Genomic DNA, 21,994 nt, shown 5'->3' with positions numbered 1-21,994 from the left:
GTTCTCAGATAAAGCGACATTTATAACAGTGTGATAGGTGCCCTGAGACAAGGAATTCCAGGAAGATATGGAGCCCAGGGAGGCATCAAACCTGTGCTGGGGTCTCAAGGATGGTTTTAAGAGTAAAAATAACTGGGTGAAGAGCTGAGAGCTCGAAGGAAAGCATGTGCTGAGCCCATGAGAGCAACTGACACATCTGGGGAACTCCAAGGGGTCTCTGTGCTCTATGAGAGCACTGGGTGTAGGTGGTGAGAGGCCAGGCATGAGCCAGACTATGAGGCATCTATGTGGTGCTGAAGCTGAGGATTGTTCTAGAACTGGAGAGGAGAAGAGAAGTCACTGGCACTGATTCAACAGGGCTGGAACACCGTGAGACTGGAGTTCTAGAAAGATCCCTGGTGGCAGTGTAGAAGATGCATTGGAAAGGATAGAGAATGCAAGGTAGACAACAAGCTGGGCAGACAGCACAACGATCCAGGCAAGAAGCTGTGGGGTCTGAACTTGACAGAAGACACAGGAGAGATTACAGTTAAATCTTCATGAGCACTTGGAGGCAGAGATGAGGGTGTGGGAGGAGACTGACTGATGCCCAAGTGGAAGGCTGTATTTTCAGCAAGGTAGGGACGATGGAGGAGAAGCAGAGCTTATGAGTGTGAGAGCCTGAAGAGCATCCAGGTCAGAGGCAGAAGGACAGAGGGAGATGGATGTCCAGAGTGCAGCAAAGGGCTTGGAGGCAGTGACTCAGTTCCAAAATAGGGATTAGCCTCATGAGGGAAGATGATTGCTATGGTCTAAATGTGTCCCCCAAAGTTCATGTGTTGGAAACTTAACTCCCAATGTAACAGTGTTGGGAGGTGCAGCCTAAAAGGGTAAATGAGTTATGAGGGCTCTGCATCAAGAATGGATGAATGTGGTTATTGAGGGAGCAGGCTTGTCATACAAGCAAGTTCAACCTTCTCTTGTCTCTCACTCCTGCTCTCCCCCCTCTCCACCTTCCATCATGGGATGATAAAACATGGAAGCCCTCACCAGAAGTTACCCCTTGATCTTGAACTTCCCAGCCTCAGCACTGTAAGAAACACATCTCTATTCTTTATAAATTACCCAGTCTCAGGTGTTCTGTGACAGTGGCACAAAACAAAGACAATGGCCGAGGTCCACTTGCCCCAGTCTGTGCAGAGGGAGAAGACATAGGGCAGAGGGCAGGGTCCTGAAGAACATGGATGGTGAAGGGGCTTGGAAGACCAAGACAGTGCTACTTGAGCAGAGGGAGAACAGTTCGCTGAAACCAAGGGAGAAAGAATTTCAAAATGTAGGGAGTCGTTCCCCAAGTCAGTTCTGCAGAGAAGTCATCTCTGATAACGACAGAAACACATCCTTTGTATTTGGCAAGATGAAAGCTCATGACTGACTCAATGGATGAGGGCGGAAAGCCATGGGGCCATGAGGCAGCTGGAGGAAAGAGAATGGGGAGTGAGAACATAAAGCCAGCACGTGCAGATGACTCCTCTGTCCCAGGTGAGGCTCGGTGGAGCTGGGGCTGCACTACTGAGTGAGGTGGGGTGGGAAGGGCTTTTTTCCCCTGGAGCTCAGGGTGGGTGATGACCCCCAGACTCTCTAAAGCAGAGGCCAAGTTGACGGCTATAAACATTCATTTTTATGGCTACATGGTCCATATAATATAGATACCATAAATGACTGCTATTCTTCAGTTATTGATCATTAAACTACTTTTTTGTGGGTTTTTTTTGGAGTCAGGGACTCACTCCGCTGCCCAGGGTGGAATGCGATAGTATGATCATGGCTCACTGCAACCTCAAACTCCTGAGCTTAAGCAATCCTTCCACCTCAGCCTCCTGAGTAACTGGGACTACAGCTACACCACGGCCAACTAATTTTTTTTTTTTTTGTAGAGATGAGGTCTTGCTATTATGGCGAGCTTGGTCTTAAATTCTTGGGTTCAAGCAATCCTCCTGCCTCGGCCTCCCAAAGTATTGAGATTACAAGTGGGAGCCACAGTACCTAGCCTAAACATTACCATTTTTGAGAACTTGTGACTTGTTAAGCACTGTGCTAAGTGCTTTTATGTGCATTATCTTATTTATTTTACAAAAAAAGGCTCTACTGTAGAGCCTTTTATTATTCCTATTTTAACAGTAGAGACTGTTATTATTCCTATTTTACAGGAGAGGAAATTAGAGCCCAGAGAGTCACTTAATGACCAACAGGTACTAGCTTCCAGTTTCCTGCAACTATAACTAACAATGTGGTGAGCATCTTTGTAGAGAATATGATGCTCTGAGAGCCTGCCCCTCCTATTACCTCTCCCTGAGGAAGGCAGATACAAAGGGAACCAGGTACCTGACACCAGGGCCAACATTGCTTGACCCAGAGACCAGCACTCTGTCCACCGACTGACTGCAGTCCATGCCAGCTGGCAGTACTGTCATACTGGGCAGTGGCTGGAAGTCTGAATGCAAGACACAAAGCAAAGAGACAGATGGGACTGATATAGCCAGAGAGAAAGCAGCAGGAAGAAGCCAAGAAGAGAGGAGGGAAGGGTATGGGGAAAGGGAGAAAGAAACAGTTAGAGAGGCAGGGGATGTGGTTTGAAGCAGCAGTGAGAACTACAGGTAGAGGAGACTGAGATGGCTGAGTCCCAGGAATGGTAGGGTGACTGGTTAGGAGCTGAAGGGACAATGACCAAGAGCTGCTTTGGAGACTCCAGAGTTGTGTGATTGTGAAGGGCAATGAGGCACAGCTGTATGGCTGCTGAGACCATTTCCTGAGCTTCCTCCCCTTTCCAACTCCCCTACCATAACCCCCCACCTCCCAAGCAGCCGGCGTGTGTCCCTTATGCACACCAAGTTCTTTTGCTCTCTTTCTTCCTGAGGAACCCAGAGTGCTCTATTGCATGGCTCTCCAAGGTGGCATACTCACTCCAAGGGGTATGGGAAGAAAATATTCTAGTTAATGCCTAATTAAGAAAGAAAAGAAATTGAACTTACTAACTCACAACATAGCAACTGACAACAGAACAAGCACATGATTTATCAACAGCCATATATCTATGAGGGTGTGTGACCAAATATTTTTTGCAAGTAGGGATACGTGATCAGAACAGTCTGGAGACTGTTGCCCTGATAGAAAAAATTTAGGTTTTGGAGAGAACTTGAGCTAGGGTTCCTAGCTCAGCTCAGTCTGTGTTTGGTCCTAGGTAAGTTCCTCAGTTGCTCCTGGGGTGTGAAAAAGGGGACTGCTTTGTAAATGTTAGATCAGGGCAGAGCGGGCTTGCAGTTGGGCGAGTAGTCTGCTGTCTTTCCTTACCTTGCCGCTAAGGGGATTTCTCTCCGCCCGGACCACATTGCCCACCATGTCACAGAAGTCCACCCCATTCGGAAGATTATTTGGTTTAGAGCTGTTAAATTTGGGATACTGGTACAGCTCTGCTAGCAGATTTTTATCTGCGGTTTTCTAAAGCAAAAGAGCAGAATATGAAAATGGGGTTCATCATTTTGACATTATAAAACAATAGGCTGTCTTCCCTTTTTTATTATGAAGACAGTATAACAACCTTATAGAATATTGAGAAAATGAGGAGGCGGTCATGACTCCAGGACCCCTTACCAAACATCTATGTTCATTATTTCTATTTTCCCTTACAGGCTTTGAGCAAATGTATACAAATACATACATGTAACTTCAATCATGATGTATATATAATTTTTATGTCCTGCTTTATCCATTTTATTTTAATTTAATTTTTGAGACAGGGTCTGGCTCTGTTGTCTAAGCTGGAGGGCAGTGGCGCGATCATAGCTCACTGTAGCCTCAAACTCCTGGGCGCAAGTGATCCTCCCACCTTGGCCTCCCATGTAGCTGGGACTACAGGCACACATCACTATGACTGGTTAATTTTTTTTTTTTATTTTTGTTTTTTTTTAGTAGAGAGGACATCTTGCTACATTGCCCAGGTTGGTCTCAAACTTCTGGCCTCAAGTGACTTTCAGTCCCTCAAACTGTTGGGATCACAGGTGTGAGTCACTGAGCCTGGTCCACTTTAATTTAGATTTTTCACATAGCTATGTTGTCCTGAAAATTATCATTTAAAATGATTATATACTGTTAAGAAGATATGTCATAATATAATGAACTACTCACTGATTACTTCCAGTTAATATTACTGTCATTAACAACCTGGAGTGGCCAGGCGCAGTGGCTCATGCCTCTAATCCTAGCACTTTGGGAGGCTGAGGAGGGAGGATCACTTGAGTCCTGGAGTTCAAGAGCAGCTAGGGCAACATGGTGAGACCTCATCTCTACAAAAAATACAAACATTAGCTGGGTGTAATGGCATGTGCCTATAGTCCTAGCTACTCAGCTGGCTGAGGTGGAAGGATCACCTGAGCCTAGGAGGTCAAGGCTTCAGTGAGCTGTGGTTTTTGTCACTGCACTCCAGCCTGGGCAACAGAGGGAGACATTGACTAAAAAAAAAACCAAAAAAAAAACAGAAAGAAAAACAAACAAACAAACTTGGAACATGTAGTTTCCTTCCCTTTAGGATTATTTAGTGTGAATTCCTCAAAACTGTAAAATTGGATCAAAGGATAGAATTAGCTTTATGGAGTTTAATATATATCATTAAATTGATCTTTAGAATAAACTAAAACACTGATTATAAGAAAATGTAAAAATAAGAAAAGTAGAGGCTGGGTTCGGTGGTTCAGCCTGTAATCCCAGCACTTTGGGAGATCGAGGTGAGTGGATTGCCTGAGCCCGTGGGTTCAAGACCCGCCTGGGCAACTTGGCGAGACCTCATCTCTACAATAAATCAAAAATTAGCCGGGCGTGGTAGTGCGCGCCTGTAGTTCCAGCTACTTGGAAGGCTGAGGCGGAAGGATCGCCAGAGCCCAGCAGATCGAGGCTGCAGTGGATGGGAGCAGCCACTGCACTCCAGTCTGGGCGACAGAGTGAGACTCCTCAAAAAAAAAAAAGAAAAGTAGAAAGAGAAAACTGATCACCACCCAAAGCCACCTACTGAAACATTTAGATGAACTGAGTGACTTCCTAATTGGGCTACAGTGATCGACAGAAATTCAGTGATTCACTGTACTCATACTGCCTCTGAGTCAGACAACCTGGAGTCAGTGGCAGCTCCGTTGTGCTAGCTGTGCCACCTTGGGCAGGACACTTAGGTATGCTTGGTCAGTATGACAGTTTCAACGCAGACTCTCAACCATTAGGCTTTGTGCTGGTTTGGAATTTCTTAGGCTAAACAGTGTAAAAAGGATAAGAATAACATACTGTTTCATATTCTCCAGTGTTTAAAGGTTTGCATACATATGACCTCCTCAGAGGACCTTAACTGGAGTGGCTGTGAGGTGGGGCCAGATTGCTGCAGGGGAGGCAGCGGGGAGGGTCCCACCTCCAGGTAGAGCACTAGGTAGGAAGCCCAGCCTGCCATCAGTGTTGCATGACCCTGGTTAAGTCACCTGACTGCTCCTGAATCTGTTTCTGGGGGCATTCATAGCAATTGGCAACACCAGTGTGGGTTGTGACTCAGAACAACCTCACAGGAACCTGCTGTGTGGATGGCACCTTGGAGTTGCGCAGCACGGTGGCTCTGAGCTAGACCTGGACTCATTGTCTCCTAGGAGAAGTACCTTCTAAGCCCTAAAACTAATCAGATACATGACCTCTGCAACACTCCCCATTCTGAGGCTAGGGTCAGTTCTCCCTTTCAGGAGTGTCATGAGAAACTCTAGAGTTGCTAAATTATGTTAAGACCCTCTTTTGAAAAGGGAACTCTTATTTTCCTTCATAATCACCACCCAGGGGCCAAGTGTTCCCTCCCCAGGAATAAAAAGTTTTATGCCCAGCAGAAGCTAGTCAGAAACTGACACAGCAATAGCTTCCTTACCCTTTTTATAGGACAAGATTTAGCATTCCTGAGTTGTGAGCCTTTGCAGGAATACTGTGCTTTTCTTTGTCTCTTAACTGCAGAAAAATGGAGGAAGAGAAATAAATTAGTAACCACAGGGTCTGTCCACAGCTATGTGGTAATTATAACTGTTTATCTATCTATCTATCTATCTATCTATCTATCTATCTATCTATCTATCTATCTAGAGTTGGAGTCTCACTCTGTTGTCCATGCTGGAGTGCAGTGGCACGTTCACAGCCACCACAGCCACAACCTGCTGGGCTCAGGAGATTCTGCCACCTCAGCCTTCCAAGCAGCTGGAATTACAGGTGTGTGCCACCACGCCTGGCTAATTAAAAAAAAATTATTGTAGAGATGAGGTCTTGTCATATTGCCCCGGCTGGTTTCGAACCCCTGGACTCAAGTGATCCTCTTGTGTCAGCCTCCCAAAGTGCTGGAATTAACAGATGTGGTTCCAGTTACTTGGAAGGCTGAGGCGGAAAGATTGCCTGAGCCCAGGAGGTTGAGGCTGCCGTGGCCATGGGTGTGCTACTGAACTCCAGCTTGGGCAACAGAGTGAGATTCCTATTTAAAAAAAAAAAAAAAAAAAAATATATATATATATATATATATATATATTTATTTATTTTTGCTTTGTTTTCAATGGTACCCACCTCCCAGGCAGGGGTGTTATAAAAATTTAATCCAGGAATGTGAATGAGAGCACCTGGCGCCATGCGTCACATTGTAGGTGGTCTCTAAATGGGACTAGCCCTCCCTCCTTCCTTAGCTACTGCCAAGAAGTCAGATGTAAGACTCCTTCAGAAGAAGAGAAAAACATCTTCACCTGAAACTCTGACTTTCTACTTAATTGCATTTTAAATACTAAAAAACCCAAACCCCATGAAAACACATTAAAGCTAAGAGAAAGGATTTTTGCCTCTGTCTCCTGGGCTGCTGTGACTTTTCTCTTCTAAAGCATTCTTCTCCAACTCAAATCTCTCAATGGCCTTCAAAAATTGGGGGGAAAAAATAGGACATTAGGGATTAATGCAAATCCTGGGACCAGCCTTTTCTCTTATTGGTGTACAAAAGACCTGGAGCAAAGTTTGTGGCTAGCACCTTGTCTTCCCCGAAAGTAGTAGGGCCGGTGACCATCAATGTCACTAACATCATCCCCCTGTGTGTCCTCACCCCCTCACAGTGCCCCGGCTCCTGGCTGCTACATGTTTGAGGAATACAGAATTTAGAACAGGGTTTTAATCACGGCCTCATGGGTTACAAACTATTGTTTAATGTCTCTGTAAAAGGGGGATAATAATTCCTACCATCCAGGGTTCTTATAAGAATCAGAGATAAAGAATTTAATGTATTTTAAAACACTAGCACAGAAGTTATCAGATAGGAGCTGTTCAGTAAGGGGTAACTATTGCATACTCTTGATCTCTCATAAGAAACTTCTCTTAGCTGGGCTCGGTGTCTCAGCCTGTAATCCCGTGCTTTGGGAGGCTGAGAGGAGTGAATTGCCTGAGCCTGTGGGTTCGAGACCAGCCTGGGCAACTTGGCGAAACCTCATCTCTACAATAAATCAAAAAAAAATTAGCTGGGCGTGGTGGCGCGCTCCTGTAGTTCCCGCTACTTGGAGGGCTGAGGCGGAAGGATAGCCAGAGTCCAGCAGTTGAGGCTGTGGTGGCCGGGAGCGGCCACTGCACTCCAGTCTGGGCAACAGAGTGAGACTTCGACTCAAAAAAAAAAGAAACTTCTCTTGATTTCTGATTCCACCCCACCCACACCCACTAAGCCCCCCCCAAAAAAAAGAAAAAAAAAAAAGAATGTCAGTGACCCAACAAGTTGCACTGATTGTCAACCAAGAATCAAGCCATGTGCTTGAGTAACAAAATTAGCAAAGAAGTATGATTCTGTGTTCTGGCCTCAAGGGACTTAAAACCTATTTGAAGAGCCAAATTAACACACATGGAATAATTAAGTGCTAAGTAGCTGAGTTTAAGATTCAAACACGTGAGACCAGTAGGAGCCGAAGCGGTCACAGAGGACCTGTCTTGGGAAAACAAAAAAAAGCTCCCAGAAGAGGCCTATGATTGGTTAGGTACAGATATCACAGTTTTAGGTAGCTGGAAATACAAGACTGAAATACAGATGAGAAGCTAGAATCTGTGAATGTATCATACATTCCACAAATATTTCCTGAGAACCTACTAAAGGTCAATGCTGTGCCCTACATTGAGGACACAACAGTGAACAGTGAATGCCTTCCCTGCCCTCCAAGGGCTCACAGACTAATGGGGAAGAAGCAGGTAATTACAAGTGATTGGGGCTGCCACAGGGAGGAACAGGATGCCAGGAGCATGCCCAGAAGGGTGGCTACATCAGGCTTGGGTTGAAAGTGTAGGGAAGGCCTTTTTAGAGAAGTGACCTTCAGGCCAAGAGCTAGGGTGGACAGCAAGGCTGTAATGGTGCGCAAACTAGCTATCAAGGGAGTAAGTCTGGAAAGAACTAGGCAAGGTTCATGGTCAGAGACTAGAGAGAAACCCACCCCTAGGGCATGGGAGAAGGGGGCAGAACTAGGGCACAGCTTGAGACCTGGGCATGAGACTCAGAGGTCTGACTCAGAAGACCTCATTCAGAACGAGATGAATCAATCAATCACGAGTGCACATCTATATATAAGCACTTCTTATGCACCAGGTGTGCAGTGCCATCTGCCAGGGCAGCTGAATGCTGGAGAAGCCAGTCTGGCTGTGTAAGCTGACCCAGAAGAAGTGGCTTCACAGTTAAGGCCTGGTGTATAAAGGGCATGGCAAAAGGGCATGGTGGATAGGGAGCTCAGGGATGGGTTCTGGTGGCAGCAGGCAGTCATTACTGACAGATCTGACCAGATGCCTAGGCAGGTGAGCAGGAAGAATAGGCAAGGGGTCCCTTCCTCCAGATCATGTGGGGACCAAGACTGCTCCTGACAATGTCATCCTGGTTCTGAATGACAATAATGAACACTCAAGGAGCTATGCCAGTGCTGGGTGGTCTTAAAAAGCCCAAGATCCTGCTTCTGGGAGGGTAGCTATTCTTTATCCTGATTTTTAAAATTATTATTTAAAAAATCACAGAAGTGACATATATGTACGTTCTTATCTTAAAATACCCAAATATTACAGAATTTTATGGAGTAAAAAAAATGTATCTATCTTCCATCCCATGCCTCTCTCCAGAGCTGACTCAATTAGCCATTTGGTCTATCTGGACTTCCTTCTTATATAATACATTTATACACATACAATGTCTTGCTCTGAGCCAGGCATTCTTCCTAACCCTGAGCTAAGGGCTTGCATTAGTTTTTTGGTTTTTTTTTTTTTTTGAGTTAGAGTCTCACTCTGTCACCCAGACTGGAGTTCAGTGGCCTTTCCCGGCCACCGCAGCCTCGACTTGCTGTGTTCCGGCGATCCTTCCGCCTCAGCCTTCCAAATAGCTGGAACTACAGGTGTACACCACCACGCCCAGCTAATTTTTGATTTATTGTAGAGATGAGGTCTTGCCAAGTTGCCTGGGTAGGTCTCAAACCCATGGGTTCAGGCAATCCACTTGTCTCAGCCTTCCAAAGTGCTAGGATTACAGTCTAAGCCACCAAGCCTAGCCTGGCTTGCATGAGTTTTAACCCATCTATCTCCTGCAACTCCATGAGTTAGACACATTATTAATGTTATCACTTTTTGCAGGAAACTGAGACTCATAAAGGCTAAATAATTTACCTGATATCACAATGCAAGAGAACAACAGAGCAGGAATTTCAACTCTCACAGTCTTATTCCAGAGCCTGTGCTTCCCGTCTATGCTGTCTCCCAGGATGAATGTACACAAACACACACAGGGTGCTTTTTAACTTACATTGGAATCACTCCAAATAGTGTGTGTGCATATTTTGCTTTTATTCACAATTTAATTCTATGCTCTACTCAGCTGTGGTATAGAAGAGACTGAAGCTAGTGGCCTCTTTCTGCATTGGTAAAGAATGACTTCACCTATGTGAAGATTAATTTGACTTTATTTTCTAAAATTTAAAACTTCCCTTCTAGGGCTCTATCCTGCAGAAATATTTGCAAATGAGTCCCAAGATACATATACAGAAATATTCATTTGTTCACTATGGTGAAAATGTCATTGAAATATTTATCAATAGGGAATATTTATATAAATTATGCCATATTCAGCCTATAGAATATTACGCAGCCATTACAAGGATGGGGCAGGTCATTCTGAAAAATCTCCAAGAGATATTTACGCTAAAAACAAATAAATAGATAAATAAACATGAGAAAACAAAAGCAGGTTACAAAACAAAATTTGTCGTATAATTCCACTTATGTCAAAAAAAAGAAAATAATAATTAAGGATACATGCTATATATTTTTCTAAATGTATTTTTAAAGTTCTGGAAAGATACATGCCATACGATTAGCAACTGTTACTTTTAGGGAGGAAAATGGGACTGGTGGAAAGATGACTTTCACTTTTTACTCATATGCTTGTAGATTATTTGAATGTATTTTAGAATAAGCATGTGTTACCTTGCTATTTACAATTTTTTTTTTTTGAGTTGGAGTCTCACTCTGTCGCCCGGACTGGAGTGCAGTGGCCGCTCCCAGCCACCGCAGCCTCGACCTGCTGGGCTCCGGCGATCCTTCCGCCTCAGCCTTCCAAGTAGCCAGAATTATAAGCATGCGCTACCACACCCGGCTGATTTTTTGATTTATTGTAGAGATGAGGTCTCGCCTGCCCAGGTGGGTCTCGAACCCGCGGCCTCAGGCAATCCACTCACCTCAGGTTCCCAAAGGCGCAGGATTACAGGCTGAGCCACTGAGTCTGGCAATTTTTAAAACAAGACAAAAAGATTGACTCCAGAACAGAACTGAGTCCAAAAGTCAGTACTGGAAAAATTGGAGTGATGGTGAAGCTAAAAACTATAGAGGGAAATCCTGACATCAGGGGTCTGGAGACAGAGGAGCTTGGTAGAAGGCAAGATGTCAGGAGGATGGACTGGCAGAAAGTAAAGGAGCGGGGCTAAGTCAGACAAAGAGGCAGAGGGAAGCAATGAAGAGGAGGAGGAAGAGGGGGAAAGAGGAGAGACAGGGAAGCACAGTGGACTTTGACTGGGCCAGGCTGGGACTCAAAGAGAAGGCCTTCCTCTCAATCAACTGACTTCAGGTTCTCATCTAGCCCGAGACCCTTCCATTGTGTCTGAAGACACAGGTAATAACAGAGGAGTGAAGCAAGTCACACGTAACATGGCAAGTGACACTCGGCCTCCATGTCAGGAATAGTAGGAAGTAGCGGGAACTGTGGCGAAATGGAGAGCTCATGCTCTGATAAAGTGAGCCATTGCTCTTCTGCTCCAGCTGATGACTGCCATGTGGAAAGGCAGACCCTGGCAGAAGTCTGGGTCTGCATCAGACCAGCTGGTGCAGACCAATGAAAATACATGGGCAGCCTGGACTTGGCACACAGACTGCCAGTGAGCAATCTGTGGTGGAAATGAAAAACCTGTAGGTTAGAGAGTTAAGTTGTGTGCAGTACATAAGATCTCTCAAAGAGTAAATCTTCATCATTAGAATCCTTCTCCTCACAGTCACTATGCATGAGAGGGAGGCAGGTGAACTCACTGAGCTGTACAGGCCCATCTGGTCAGACCAGCATGTGGAATTGACCCCTAAACAATAAACCTGAGACCACTGAGGAGCAGGCCCTTAGTGGGGACTGTGGGTTTGGCGATATTGCTTAGTTGTTCTCATTTTCAAATCTCTATATTTTCATATCTTGGAGATTTTAAGATTTATGCCTCAGATTTCTTTCTTTCTTTCTTTCTTTCTTTCTTTCTTTCTTTCTTTCTTTCTTTCTTTCTTATGCCTCAGATTTCTTTCTTTCTTTCTTTCTTATGCCTCAGATTTTTCTTTTCTTCCTTCCTTCCTTCCTTCCTTCCTTCCTTCCTTCCTTCCTTCCTTCCTTCTTTCTTTCTTTTTGACTTTTTGAGATGCAGTGGCATACTCATGGCCACTGCAGCCTCAGCCTGCTGAGCTCAGGTGATCCAATCCTTCCACCTCAGCCTTCCAAGTAGCTGGAACTACAGGCATGCGCCATCACACCTGGCTAATTTTTTGATTTACTGTAGAGACAAGGTCTCGCCAAGTTGCCCAGGCTGGTCTCGAACCTGCGGACTCAGGCAATCCACAAGTCTCAGCCTCCCAAAGTACTGGGATTACAGGCATGAGCCACCGTGCCCAGCTGCTATGCCTCAGATTTCTTGAGTGCAGTTAAAAATAAAAATCAAATGCATACTAGTGCCAAAACTCAAGGTAGCTAAAAAGACACTTATAGATGATTCATTCCAGTGTTCTTCCATCTTGAAGGAGCTGTGCTACTCAACTGCTACTTGCTTAACCCTTAGAACTCCTGCCTCCCAACAAGCTGTGTGTGTGTGTGTGTGTGTGTGTGTGTGTGTGTGTGTGTGTGTGTGTGAGAATTATTTTTTTAAATAAATGTAAATCAAAAGTTAATCTTCAGACTTCTGGCTTCCATTCTCATACATCAGGAACTCAGAAGTCACCATTCTGTCCTAATAAGTAAAAAGCTGAGCAAACTGAAAAATCAATACTTCTTTTTGGGTCTGTCAGAGAACTGATGTCACATGGCAAACTGCCACTCCAAAATTGGAGAGATGGCTAGGCAGATCCAGAGAATCACAGTTTACAAGAGAATAAACCCATGAGCTGAAACCTCCACAGCAACTAGTAGGACAACCTAAACCATCATTAAGGAATTGCTGGAGGCTCAGTACAGATAACTCTGAGAGTTAAAAACTCCAGTGATCACAAAAGTTAACTCAAAATGGATTACAATGTTAAATGTAAGACACAAAACTAGAAAACCCCTAACAGATAACACAGGAGAAAACTTAGATGAACTTGGGTTCGGTGGTTTCTTTTTATATGTGACTCCATAGACACAATCCATGAAAGAAGGAATTGATAAGCTAGATTAAATTAAAATTACGAATTTCTGCTCTGCAAAAAACACCATCAAGAGACCAAAGCAACAAGTTACAGACTGGGATAAAATATTTGCAAAAGACATATCCAGTAAATGACTGTTATTCAAAATATACAAAGAAACCTTAAAATTCAACAATAAGAAAACAACTTCATTTAAAAAATGGGCCAAATACTTGAATGGACACCTCACCAAAGAAGATAGATGACAAATAAGCATATGGAAAGAAGCAGGCTGGGCTCGGTGGCTCAAGCCTGTAATCCTAACACTTTGGGAGGCCAAGAAGAGAGGATTGCCTGAGTTCAGGGGTTTGAGACCAGCCTGGTTAACTTGGTGAGACCTCGTCTCTACAATAAAATAAAAAAAAATAAGCTGGGTGTGGTAGTGCCACCCCAGCTTCGTGGAAGGCTGTAGTTCCAGCTTTGTGGAAGGCTGAGGTAGAAGGATTGCCTGAACCCCGCAGGTTGAGGCTGCCGTGGCTCTGAGCGTGCCACTGTACTCCAACCTGGGTGACAGAGTGAGACTGACTCAAAAAAAAAGAGAAAAGAAAAGATGACCCACATTATATGTCATCAGGAAAATGCAAAACAAGACACTGCTACATACTTACTGGAATGGCCCAAATCCAAAAACTGACAACATCAAATGCTGGTGAGGATGTGGAGCAACAGAAACCCTCATTCATTGCTGATGTGAAGGCAAGATGGTACCGTCACTTTGACAGAGTGTCAATTTCTTACGAAACTAAACATACTTTTACCATACGATCTCGCAATTGTGTTCTTTAGTATCTACCCAAATGAAGTGAAAACTTGTGTCCACACAAAAATCTGTACACAGATGCTTGTAGCAGCTTTAGTCATAATTGCCAAAATATGGAAGCAACCAAAATGTCCTTGAGTAGTAGATAAAAAAACTATGGTACATCCAAACAACAGAATACTATTCAGCCCTAAAAAAGAAATGAGCTATCAAGCCATGAAAAGATATGGAGGAAACTTAAATGCATATTACTAAGTGAAACTTAAATGCATATTACTAAGAAACCAAACTGAATAGGCTATATTGTGTGTGATTCCAACCATATGACATCCTGGGAAAGGAAAAACTATGGAGACAGTAGAAAAAAAAAAGAAAAAACAATCAGTGGTTGCCAGAGGACAGGGGGTAAAAAGAAATGAACAGACAGGGCACAGAGACTTTTTAAGGCAGTGAAACTATTCTATATTATGCTACAGTGGTGGATACATATCATTATGTATTTACCCAAACACATAGACTGTACAACACCAAGAGTAAACACTAATGTAAACAATGGATGTTGGATGATAATGATGTGTCAATATAGGTTCATTGATTGTAACAAATACACCATTGTGCTGAGGAATGTTGATAGCAGGGGAGGTTGTGTGTGTGCAGGAGGAGGGGACATATGAGAAAACTCTTGCACTTTCTGCTCAATTTTGCTATGAACTTAAAACTGCTCTAAAAAAAATAAAGCTGATTACTTTTTAAAAATTTACTTTGAGACCTCAATTTTTGTAAACATGTTTTCAAATGAATGGAAAGGCCCTAGGGCACTGCACACCTTGATGACTTGACTCAGCTCCAGCACCCATAACTCACCAGGCTATTGTCCAACGGGTTGAGATGCAGATCTATTTCAGCAATTTTCTGGTTTACCTGGTGCATGGAGCCAATAAGGCATGCTGGGAGTGAATCTGCTAAGGAAACTCTTGGGTGGTAATTACATACACAGCAGATGGAGCATGCCAGGAGCCTGGCAAGGAGGGCAGCCCTGTCTGTGTAGCCTCTCTGCTTAATTATTTTCTTTGCAAACATTCACATTTATCTTGTTTTAAATGAACCACTTTACAAATTATAAATGAAAGTTGACCATAATATAAACACCTTGGAACATATAAAAGGAAAAAGGAACCATCTATAATACTGCCTCCCTAACAACTCTGTGAGGATTTAGGGAGCGTTCTTTCCAGTATTTCTCACATACATACTTTTTTACATTTTGATAATATCAGTGTATGCCTGTTTCACTACTCTGACTTCTCTTCTACTTATTATTATGAGCATTCTCCATAGGGCTAAACAATCTTCATGATTATCATCTTAAATGACATTATATTAATCCATTCAGAAGATATACCTCATTACACTCAACTGTTCTTTGGCTATTGAATATCTAAGTTGTTTATACTTTTTCTGCAATTATAAATAATGCTGAGATGCACTTGATCATGTAGAGAGGTGTTTCCATATTTTAGAATATTTCTTTAAGAGATATTTTCAGGTGAGGGATGACTGGGTCAAAAGGAGTCTCAACCTTGTTTATCACTGTTGAAATCTGTTCAGTTCTGTGGCTCCTCTTGTTACCCTCTCAGCTTTTGCATTGGCCTCTGTCTTAGCCTCCACTGGTTTAGGATATAGCCTTCATAAAAGCCCCATAATCCTATCACCCCTTGCTCCCTTCACATAAAGCAAGGTTCACTCTTACTTCCATTACCTTCAAGTGGTCTTATAAATTGTATGATACTTGAAAAATGAAGATGCCAAGAAGGGTCATGACAAAGCACAGAAAGTGAAATGGACTTGTTAGGTGGAGATGAGTGTAGGATTAAGAAGAAAGAGGGGACACTGGAAAGTGGCCCAGCAAAGTGAAACCCTGAAACAGATTCTGATGGGATCACATTTTTCCTCATCTTAAGAAGGGCTTCTGAGAAGTGTGGAAGGTGAAGGGGGCAGAGTGATGCCTGTACTTTGGCTGGTGACAGCATGACTTGAAGGGAACTGAGCTCTATATGAGATGGAAAGACCTGGGATTATTTATAATGTGAGAGGGTATCTGCTGGACAAGCTCTAAGGTCCTCCAGAGATGCGGTTCTATGATCCTGGAATACAACTCAGGGTCAGAAATGAGATGAGGATTAGTGAAGACAGGGCCAGGGAAATAATATGCTGGTAGAGCCTGGACGATTCCAGAAGGGGCAAACTCTCAGCCCAGGTAGAAGGGCTGGCAGGTGAGAAGAAACAAGGTCAACTGGAATAACAAAAGTGAAAGCTGGGTCTTATGCTCATCTGAGAGTAGAGGCTGCACCATGACTTCTCAATTGCTATCAATAACATCTATAACTACAGTTCGTTGGAAAGTAGAAGTGAAAGAAGGCAATAATTTTTTTTTAAATGAGTGTCCCCCCCTTCTTCATTCTTTCAACAAATAACTTCCAATATTTCTTCCTTTCGAGCTGTTTCTGATTATATTAGTACAAAATATTCAAGTCAAACAATCCAAACAGCCTCAAATTCTTTTAGAGGATGGGTAGGGAATACGTAATCAAAAAATGAATGAATGTATGAGGAATAAGCTAATAAGTAATGTGTATTACAGACTTGAGCACTGATTACATCTCTGTGGCATGACTCAAGATAGGTGTATTTGGTCAGATTATATGTGACACCACCAGAAGGATACAGAGTGGGTTGTCCTCTAAATCCTGCCCCACAGTGTTCTCCATTGCATTCCGTGCAACGAGTGAGACAGCCAGTTGCTCATCTACAGGCATCACCGGTAAAGCAGTTATGTTGATGGCCTCCATCTTCGCAAGATGACTCATTGTCTGATTTCTTATATACTGACAAACAAAAAATTTCCACTTTTAAAAGCTTCCCATTTCCCACTTCAGTCTTGTTCTTTATTCAATCATCCTCCTGGAAATAATAAATAGCATAGAACCATCTTAGAAAACACAAGAGGAAAAGACCAACCATGCTCACTTACTAATGACAAGGCACATGTTCCATTACATGGGCAATAAAGGCTTTTGTCTGAGAAGCTCATTCTTAACTGAGGATTTTGAGGTAAGGGGGGGAGACCCCAAAAAACTCAGAATTATCTTTTGGAGGGCAGGCCCCTTGTAATACAGACTTCCCTCGCTAGACAGGTGTTCTAGAAACTCACTGGAATCAGTGTACCAGTTAGCATTGTTGTGAGAGGCTGCTTTTGGCTTCAGTGAATTTTTTTTAGATTCTTTCAACATGTTTGCCCAATTCATGATGAGTGATTTATGAGTGCACCTGTCCACACCGTGCTATATGTTCAGTAGTTTTTTATTTTTAAAAATATTGGCATGATCCCCATATCCCACTATTCTTAATCACCCAATCACTCCTCAAGCAACTTGTTTTTTGTTTCCCCAGATGAAAAAGTCCTCAAATGGAAATGTGTTGCTGATGTGGAAGAGGTGAAAGAGAAAATGACAGAAGCACTAAAAGACATCAAAATTTGTGAGTTCAAAAAATGTTCTAAGCAGTGGAAAAAGTGTCTTGATAGGTGTATTGCATCAAATGGAGAGTACGTTGAATTAAAGTTTAAACATGTAAGAATAAATACACAATTTTAAAAAAATAAATTTCAGGTTTTTGGGGGTCCCCCTTGTATATGTAGTTGTTCTTTCAATCAGCTGATGCCTGCCTCTCCCTCTCCCTCATGATAAAAATTGTTCCAGTTTTAAAAATAAGGAGACTACCTAGCCTGAATTATACCCCATATATTTAATTTTTTTTTTTGAGCTGGAGTCTCACTCTGTCGCCCAGACTGGAGTGTAGTGGCCACTCCCAGCCAGCCTCGACCTGCTGGGCTCCAGCGACCCTTCCGCCTCAGCCTTCCAAGTAGCTGGAACTACAGGTGCGCGCTACCACACCTGGCTAATTTTTTGATTTATTGTAGAGATGAGGTTTCATCAAGTTGCCCAGGCAGGTCTCGAACCCGCGGGCTCAGGCAATTCACTCACCTCAGCCTCCCAAGGTGCGGGATTACAGGCTGAGCCACCGGGCCCAGCTTGTACCCCACATATTTAAAATAAAAAAATTAAAAAAAAAGAAAAACAAGGAGACTAGAGTGCTGAAAGGCCAGGGATCCAGATCACCCAGCAAGTCAGTTCCCCAAACTAGAAATCAAATCTCTTTGCCACTCTGAGCTTCAACTGTAGAAGTAAGAGGTTTGGATTAGGTGACCCTAAGAACCTTTCCAGCTCTCAGAGGCTATGACTCTAGGATATTGGCCCATATCCTCAGTAGGAAGCTCCTGATCTGTCTGAGTCTTTCTGTTCCTTCTCAGAAAACTGACCCCACACTACCCTTTCTCCCATGTTCTAGAACACTCTGACCTGACTGCTCTCCTGGTCCTTGCTTATTGGCTGGGAGCCCATCACTACTACTTGTGGGCCCTCCGTGTCCAGAGCCTAATGCGATAGGCTTGGTCATAATAAAGTAAAAGACTCAGATCCAGCCCTCACGAGGCTCAGACACAATGGAAGGAGAGAGAAAAGATTGAGTTTGGTGAAAAAATTAACTGAAGTGCCTTCAGCATACTCTTCTTTCCTCTCCTCCGGTCAGGCCTTTGCTCCACCCTCTTCTCCCCAGCCAAGCATCCTGTATACCTGACCCACTGAGCTTCTTCCTGGTCCTCTCTTTGTGCCTCTGTGCCTTTGCACATGCTGTTCCCTCTATTTGACTAAGTCCAGCTGATACATCTTGTGGAAAACCCTCTCAAATTATTCCAAGTCTGCATGTCTTGTGAAGCCCAGGCTTCTGCTTTCACTTCTCTGTTACAGGACTTATAATACTGAACTGGAATGGCTTCTACACTTTTTTCCATTAGGCAAATTACTCCTTAGAGATTGGTTCACTCACTATTTGATTCTTTTTTAGGTTCACTCACCATGCTTCTTTCTAGTCCAAAGAGGCTATCTACCTTGGGCTGCTGGATTGCTGGAAAGGCTGGTCCAGGCCTGGGTCAATATGATTTCCTTCCACTGCTCCTACCCTTTAGGGAAACAGGCAAAGGGGAAGGGTAAAGAGGAAGCAGGTGCATTTCAGGGTTTCTCACTTTCCTCCTACCCACTCCCTAGCATGACTGGAAAAAGACAAGTTCTCTGAGATGCCAAGCTTAGGACAACCTGGCAAGAAGCTTCTTGTTTTGGCTTAATGCTACTATTCATAACTAATAGGCAATGGGAGAATTCAGTTAAAACGGGAGAACTGAACATCAAGCTTCCTAAGAGAATTGGCTAAAATATACACTCTGTTCCCTTCTGAATTTTTCATCACACCATTTTAGGATAAGTATTCTCTGAAACATGACAAGTTTTAACTGTTATTACTTGGGGAGGAAAAAAGGAAAGAGAGGAAAAATAGCTTCGTTGTGCAAGCACCGTACTATGTGCTGGGGGCAGATGAGTGGAAGAATAAGAAAACTTCTGACCTTATGGAGCACACATTCTGGCTGGAGATTTGAATGTACCATTTAAAGTTAACATGTTTGGGCCACTGCCTTACTAGACTCTGGTGTGGCCATGTGCTCTTTGAGCTACGGTCATCGCCATGTTTCTTGGCTTTGGTCCCCTTCTCTAACCTTGGGGAGGTGAATCTCTTCTTTCTCTCTAATTTACTTTCTAAACAAGCTATATTTTCTAATCCAAAACAAAAAAAAAGTTAACATGTTTGAGCATATAAAAACAATGCTGACTCTGATGTCCAGCAGACTTCTGTTCAGTTTCACCTTCAGGTACACAAAGACTATTTACTTAGTACCTACCACAGTCAGCTGCGTGCTCCTACTGGGGAAAGGGTGATGAGCTAAACCAGACTTGATCCCTGCCCTAATGGGGCTCACATCTACTAGGGGGAGACAGACAATAATGGACAGTGACACACATAATTATGAATTGTAACAGTTACCACTGCTTTGAAGGAAGGCACACAGCACTATGAAATGACATAATAGTATGTTTTGACCTAGTCAAGAAGATCAAGGTGAAGGAAGTGCAAAAGTTAATTAGAAAAAGGAGAGGGGAAAAACTGACTATACCAGCTAAGCAGATGGGAGCAAGGCTGGAAAGGTAGGAAGAGGCTAGACCTGTGCCACCAGTCATATGTAACAACTGAGTCTTTGGAGTTCAGTCAGTATGATTGAAGAAGTAACATTTTAATTTATTTAAATTTAAAACGGAAGCAGGGTATATTTTAAAATGCTGATTATATGTTTAAATAACAATATTCAAATTTATTTCAACTTTGTTTGTTTTAGAGACAGAGTCCCCTCTGTCGCTCAGGTTGGAGTGCAGCGGTGCCATCATAGCTCACTGGAGTCTTGAACTCCTGGGCCCAAGCAATTCTCCTGTCTTAGCCTCTTGAGTAGCTAGGACTACAGGCAGGCACCATTACAGCTGGCTAATTTTTTTGTTTTTTATAGAGACAAGGGTCTCGTTATGTTGTCCAGGCTGTCTTGAACTCTTGGCCTCAAGTGATCCTTCTGCCTCAGCCTCCCAAAGTGCTGAGATTACAGGCATGAGCCACCATGTCCAGCCTCACTTTTTAAAAAAAATGTGGCTAACTAGAAAATTCTAAATTACATATGTAGCCTGCTTTATGTTTTTATTGGACAGTGCTAGGCCAAATCATGCAAATTTTGGTTCTAGGACATGAAACTCTTGCTTCTTTTATGCAGTATGAGTATGATGTAGTTTTAAAAGAACTGTGCCTAGCTGGGTGTGGTGGCTCATGCCTATAATTCCAGCACTTTGGAAGGTAGAGGCAAAAGGACTGCCTGAGCCCAGGGGTTCCAGACCAGCCTGAGCAACATCATGAGACCTCATCTCTACAATAAATCAAAAATGAGCCAGGCATGGTAGTGCGCACCTGTGGTTCTGGCTACTTGGAAGGTTGAGGCGGGAGGATCACCAGAGCTCAGCAGGTTGTCACTGGGGTGGCCGTGAGTGTGCCACTGCTCTCTAGCCTGGGCAAGAGTGAGACTCCAATTTAAAAGTAAATAAATAAGCCGGGCTCGGTGGCTCAGCCTGTAATCCCGCGCCTTTGGGAGGCTGAGGTGAGTGGATTGCCTGAGCCCGCGAGTTTGAGACCCACCTGGGCAGCGAGACCTCATCTCGACAATAAATCAAAAAATCAGCAGGACGTGGTAGCGCATGCCTGTAATTCCGGCTACTTGGAAGGCTGAGGTGGAAGGATCGCTGGAGCCCAGCAGGTGGAGGCTGCGGTGGCCAGGAGCGGCCACTGCACTCCAGTCTGGGCAAGAGTGAGACTCCAATTCAAAAAATAAAAAATAAAAAATAAATAAAAAGAACTGCGTCTGGAACCAGAGACCTTTGAATCCTGTCCCAATTTACTGGATGGATGACCTGATATACCCACCAGGCAACCAGTAAACATTCTTTGAATGGCTTGAGTTTCTTCATTTCTCAAATGGAACCAACGATACTGGCTGTTAGAACTTTGGGAGATCTGAGTTGATTCTCTGGTAGTTCTCTGCCCCTGGCTCACTGTGCGACCTTGAAGTAGTCCCCGGACTTCAGTTTCCCTTGCTTGTAGAAGCCGATGAAGAGTCAAGGGATGTAGGAAGGGGCACGCTGCCGGTGGCGGGTCATCGTCTGATTGTCTTACCTGAAAGCATCGGTGGAATTTGACAAAGCCAGAGCCGGTTCCGCCACAGGTCCCTCAAGGGACCCCGCAAAGTTCGGGATGGTGACCTGACACCCGTTGCCCCCACATCCACCAGGAAGAGGTGCCCTTTGCCTTGTGGTCGGGGAGGGGGAGGAGGCGAGTCAGGGAGAAGCGCATTTTGCTGCTGTGAGTCCAGGCGTTCTCCGGGCAACGCCGAGCGCGGCCACCAACTTTTCGCCTCTCCCACAACAATGGAACCTTTGTGAGCACGTAGGTGTCCGCGAGACGCCGTTACCATAGTGACGGCCTTCGCAAGGGACTGGGGGACCCGACCGATGCGTGTGCGGGGAGGGTGAATGGAGCTCCTCACCCGAGCCTATAACGGGGTCCGTGTAAATGACCCCAGAAGACATCTCCTTTGTTTAGCCTTTTAACATACCGAGGGGAGTTCGCTGGAGTGCTCCGTGCAGGCTCGCGCTGGGGCCCCGCCGCACCGGACGCCCCCTCTTTCCTCGATGGTAGAGGCCGGGGCGGGACTGCGCATGC

At 44.1% G+C, this 21,994-nt stretch overlaps 1 protein-coding gene across 1 annotated transcript in view; it reads right to left on the bottom strand.

Moving 5' to 3' along the window:
• The window catches only part of FAM227A (family with sequence similarity 227 member A), a 151,906-nt gene extending 135,301 nt beyond the window's left edge, over nt 1–16,605 (bottom strand). The window contains exons 1-5 of the mRNA XM_021717910.1: nt 16,464–16,605; nt 14,603–14,685; nt 6,864–6,933; nt 5,921–5,997; nt 3,328–3,474 (exon numbers count right to left, since the gene is read on the bottom strand). Coding sequence (XP_021573585.1) covers nt 3,328–3,474; nt 5,921–5,997; nt 6,864–6,933; nt 14,603–14,685; nt 16,464–16,605 — 519 coding nt within the window. The remainder of the gene's footprint in view (nt 1–3,327; nt 3,475–5,920; nt 5,998–6,863; nt 6,934–14,602; nt 14,686–16,463) is intronic.
• Nucleotides 16,606–21,994: the final 5,389 nt, after the last annotated feature.

The sequence above is a fragment of the Carlito syrichta genome, unplaced genomic scaffold (genome assembly GCF_000164805.1).
Source record: "Carlito syrichta isolate Samal-C Ts95f unplaced genomic scaffold, Tarsius_syrichta-2.0.1 Scaffold311496, whole genome shotgun sequence".
Lineage (NCBI taxonomy): Eukaryota > Metazoa > Chordata > Mammalia > Primates > Tarsiidae > Carlito > Carlito syrichta.
This window is presented reverse-complemented; position numbering and strand designations above follow the sequence as displayed.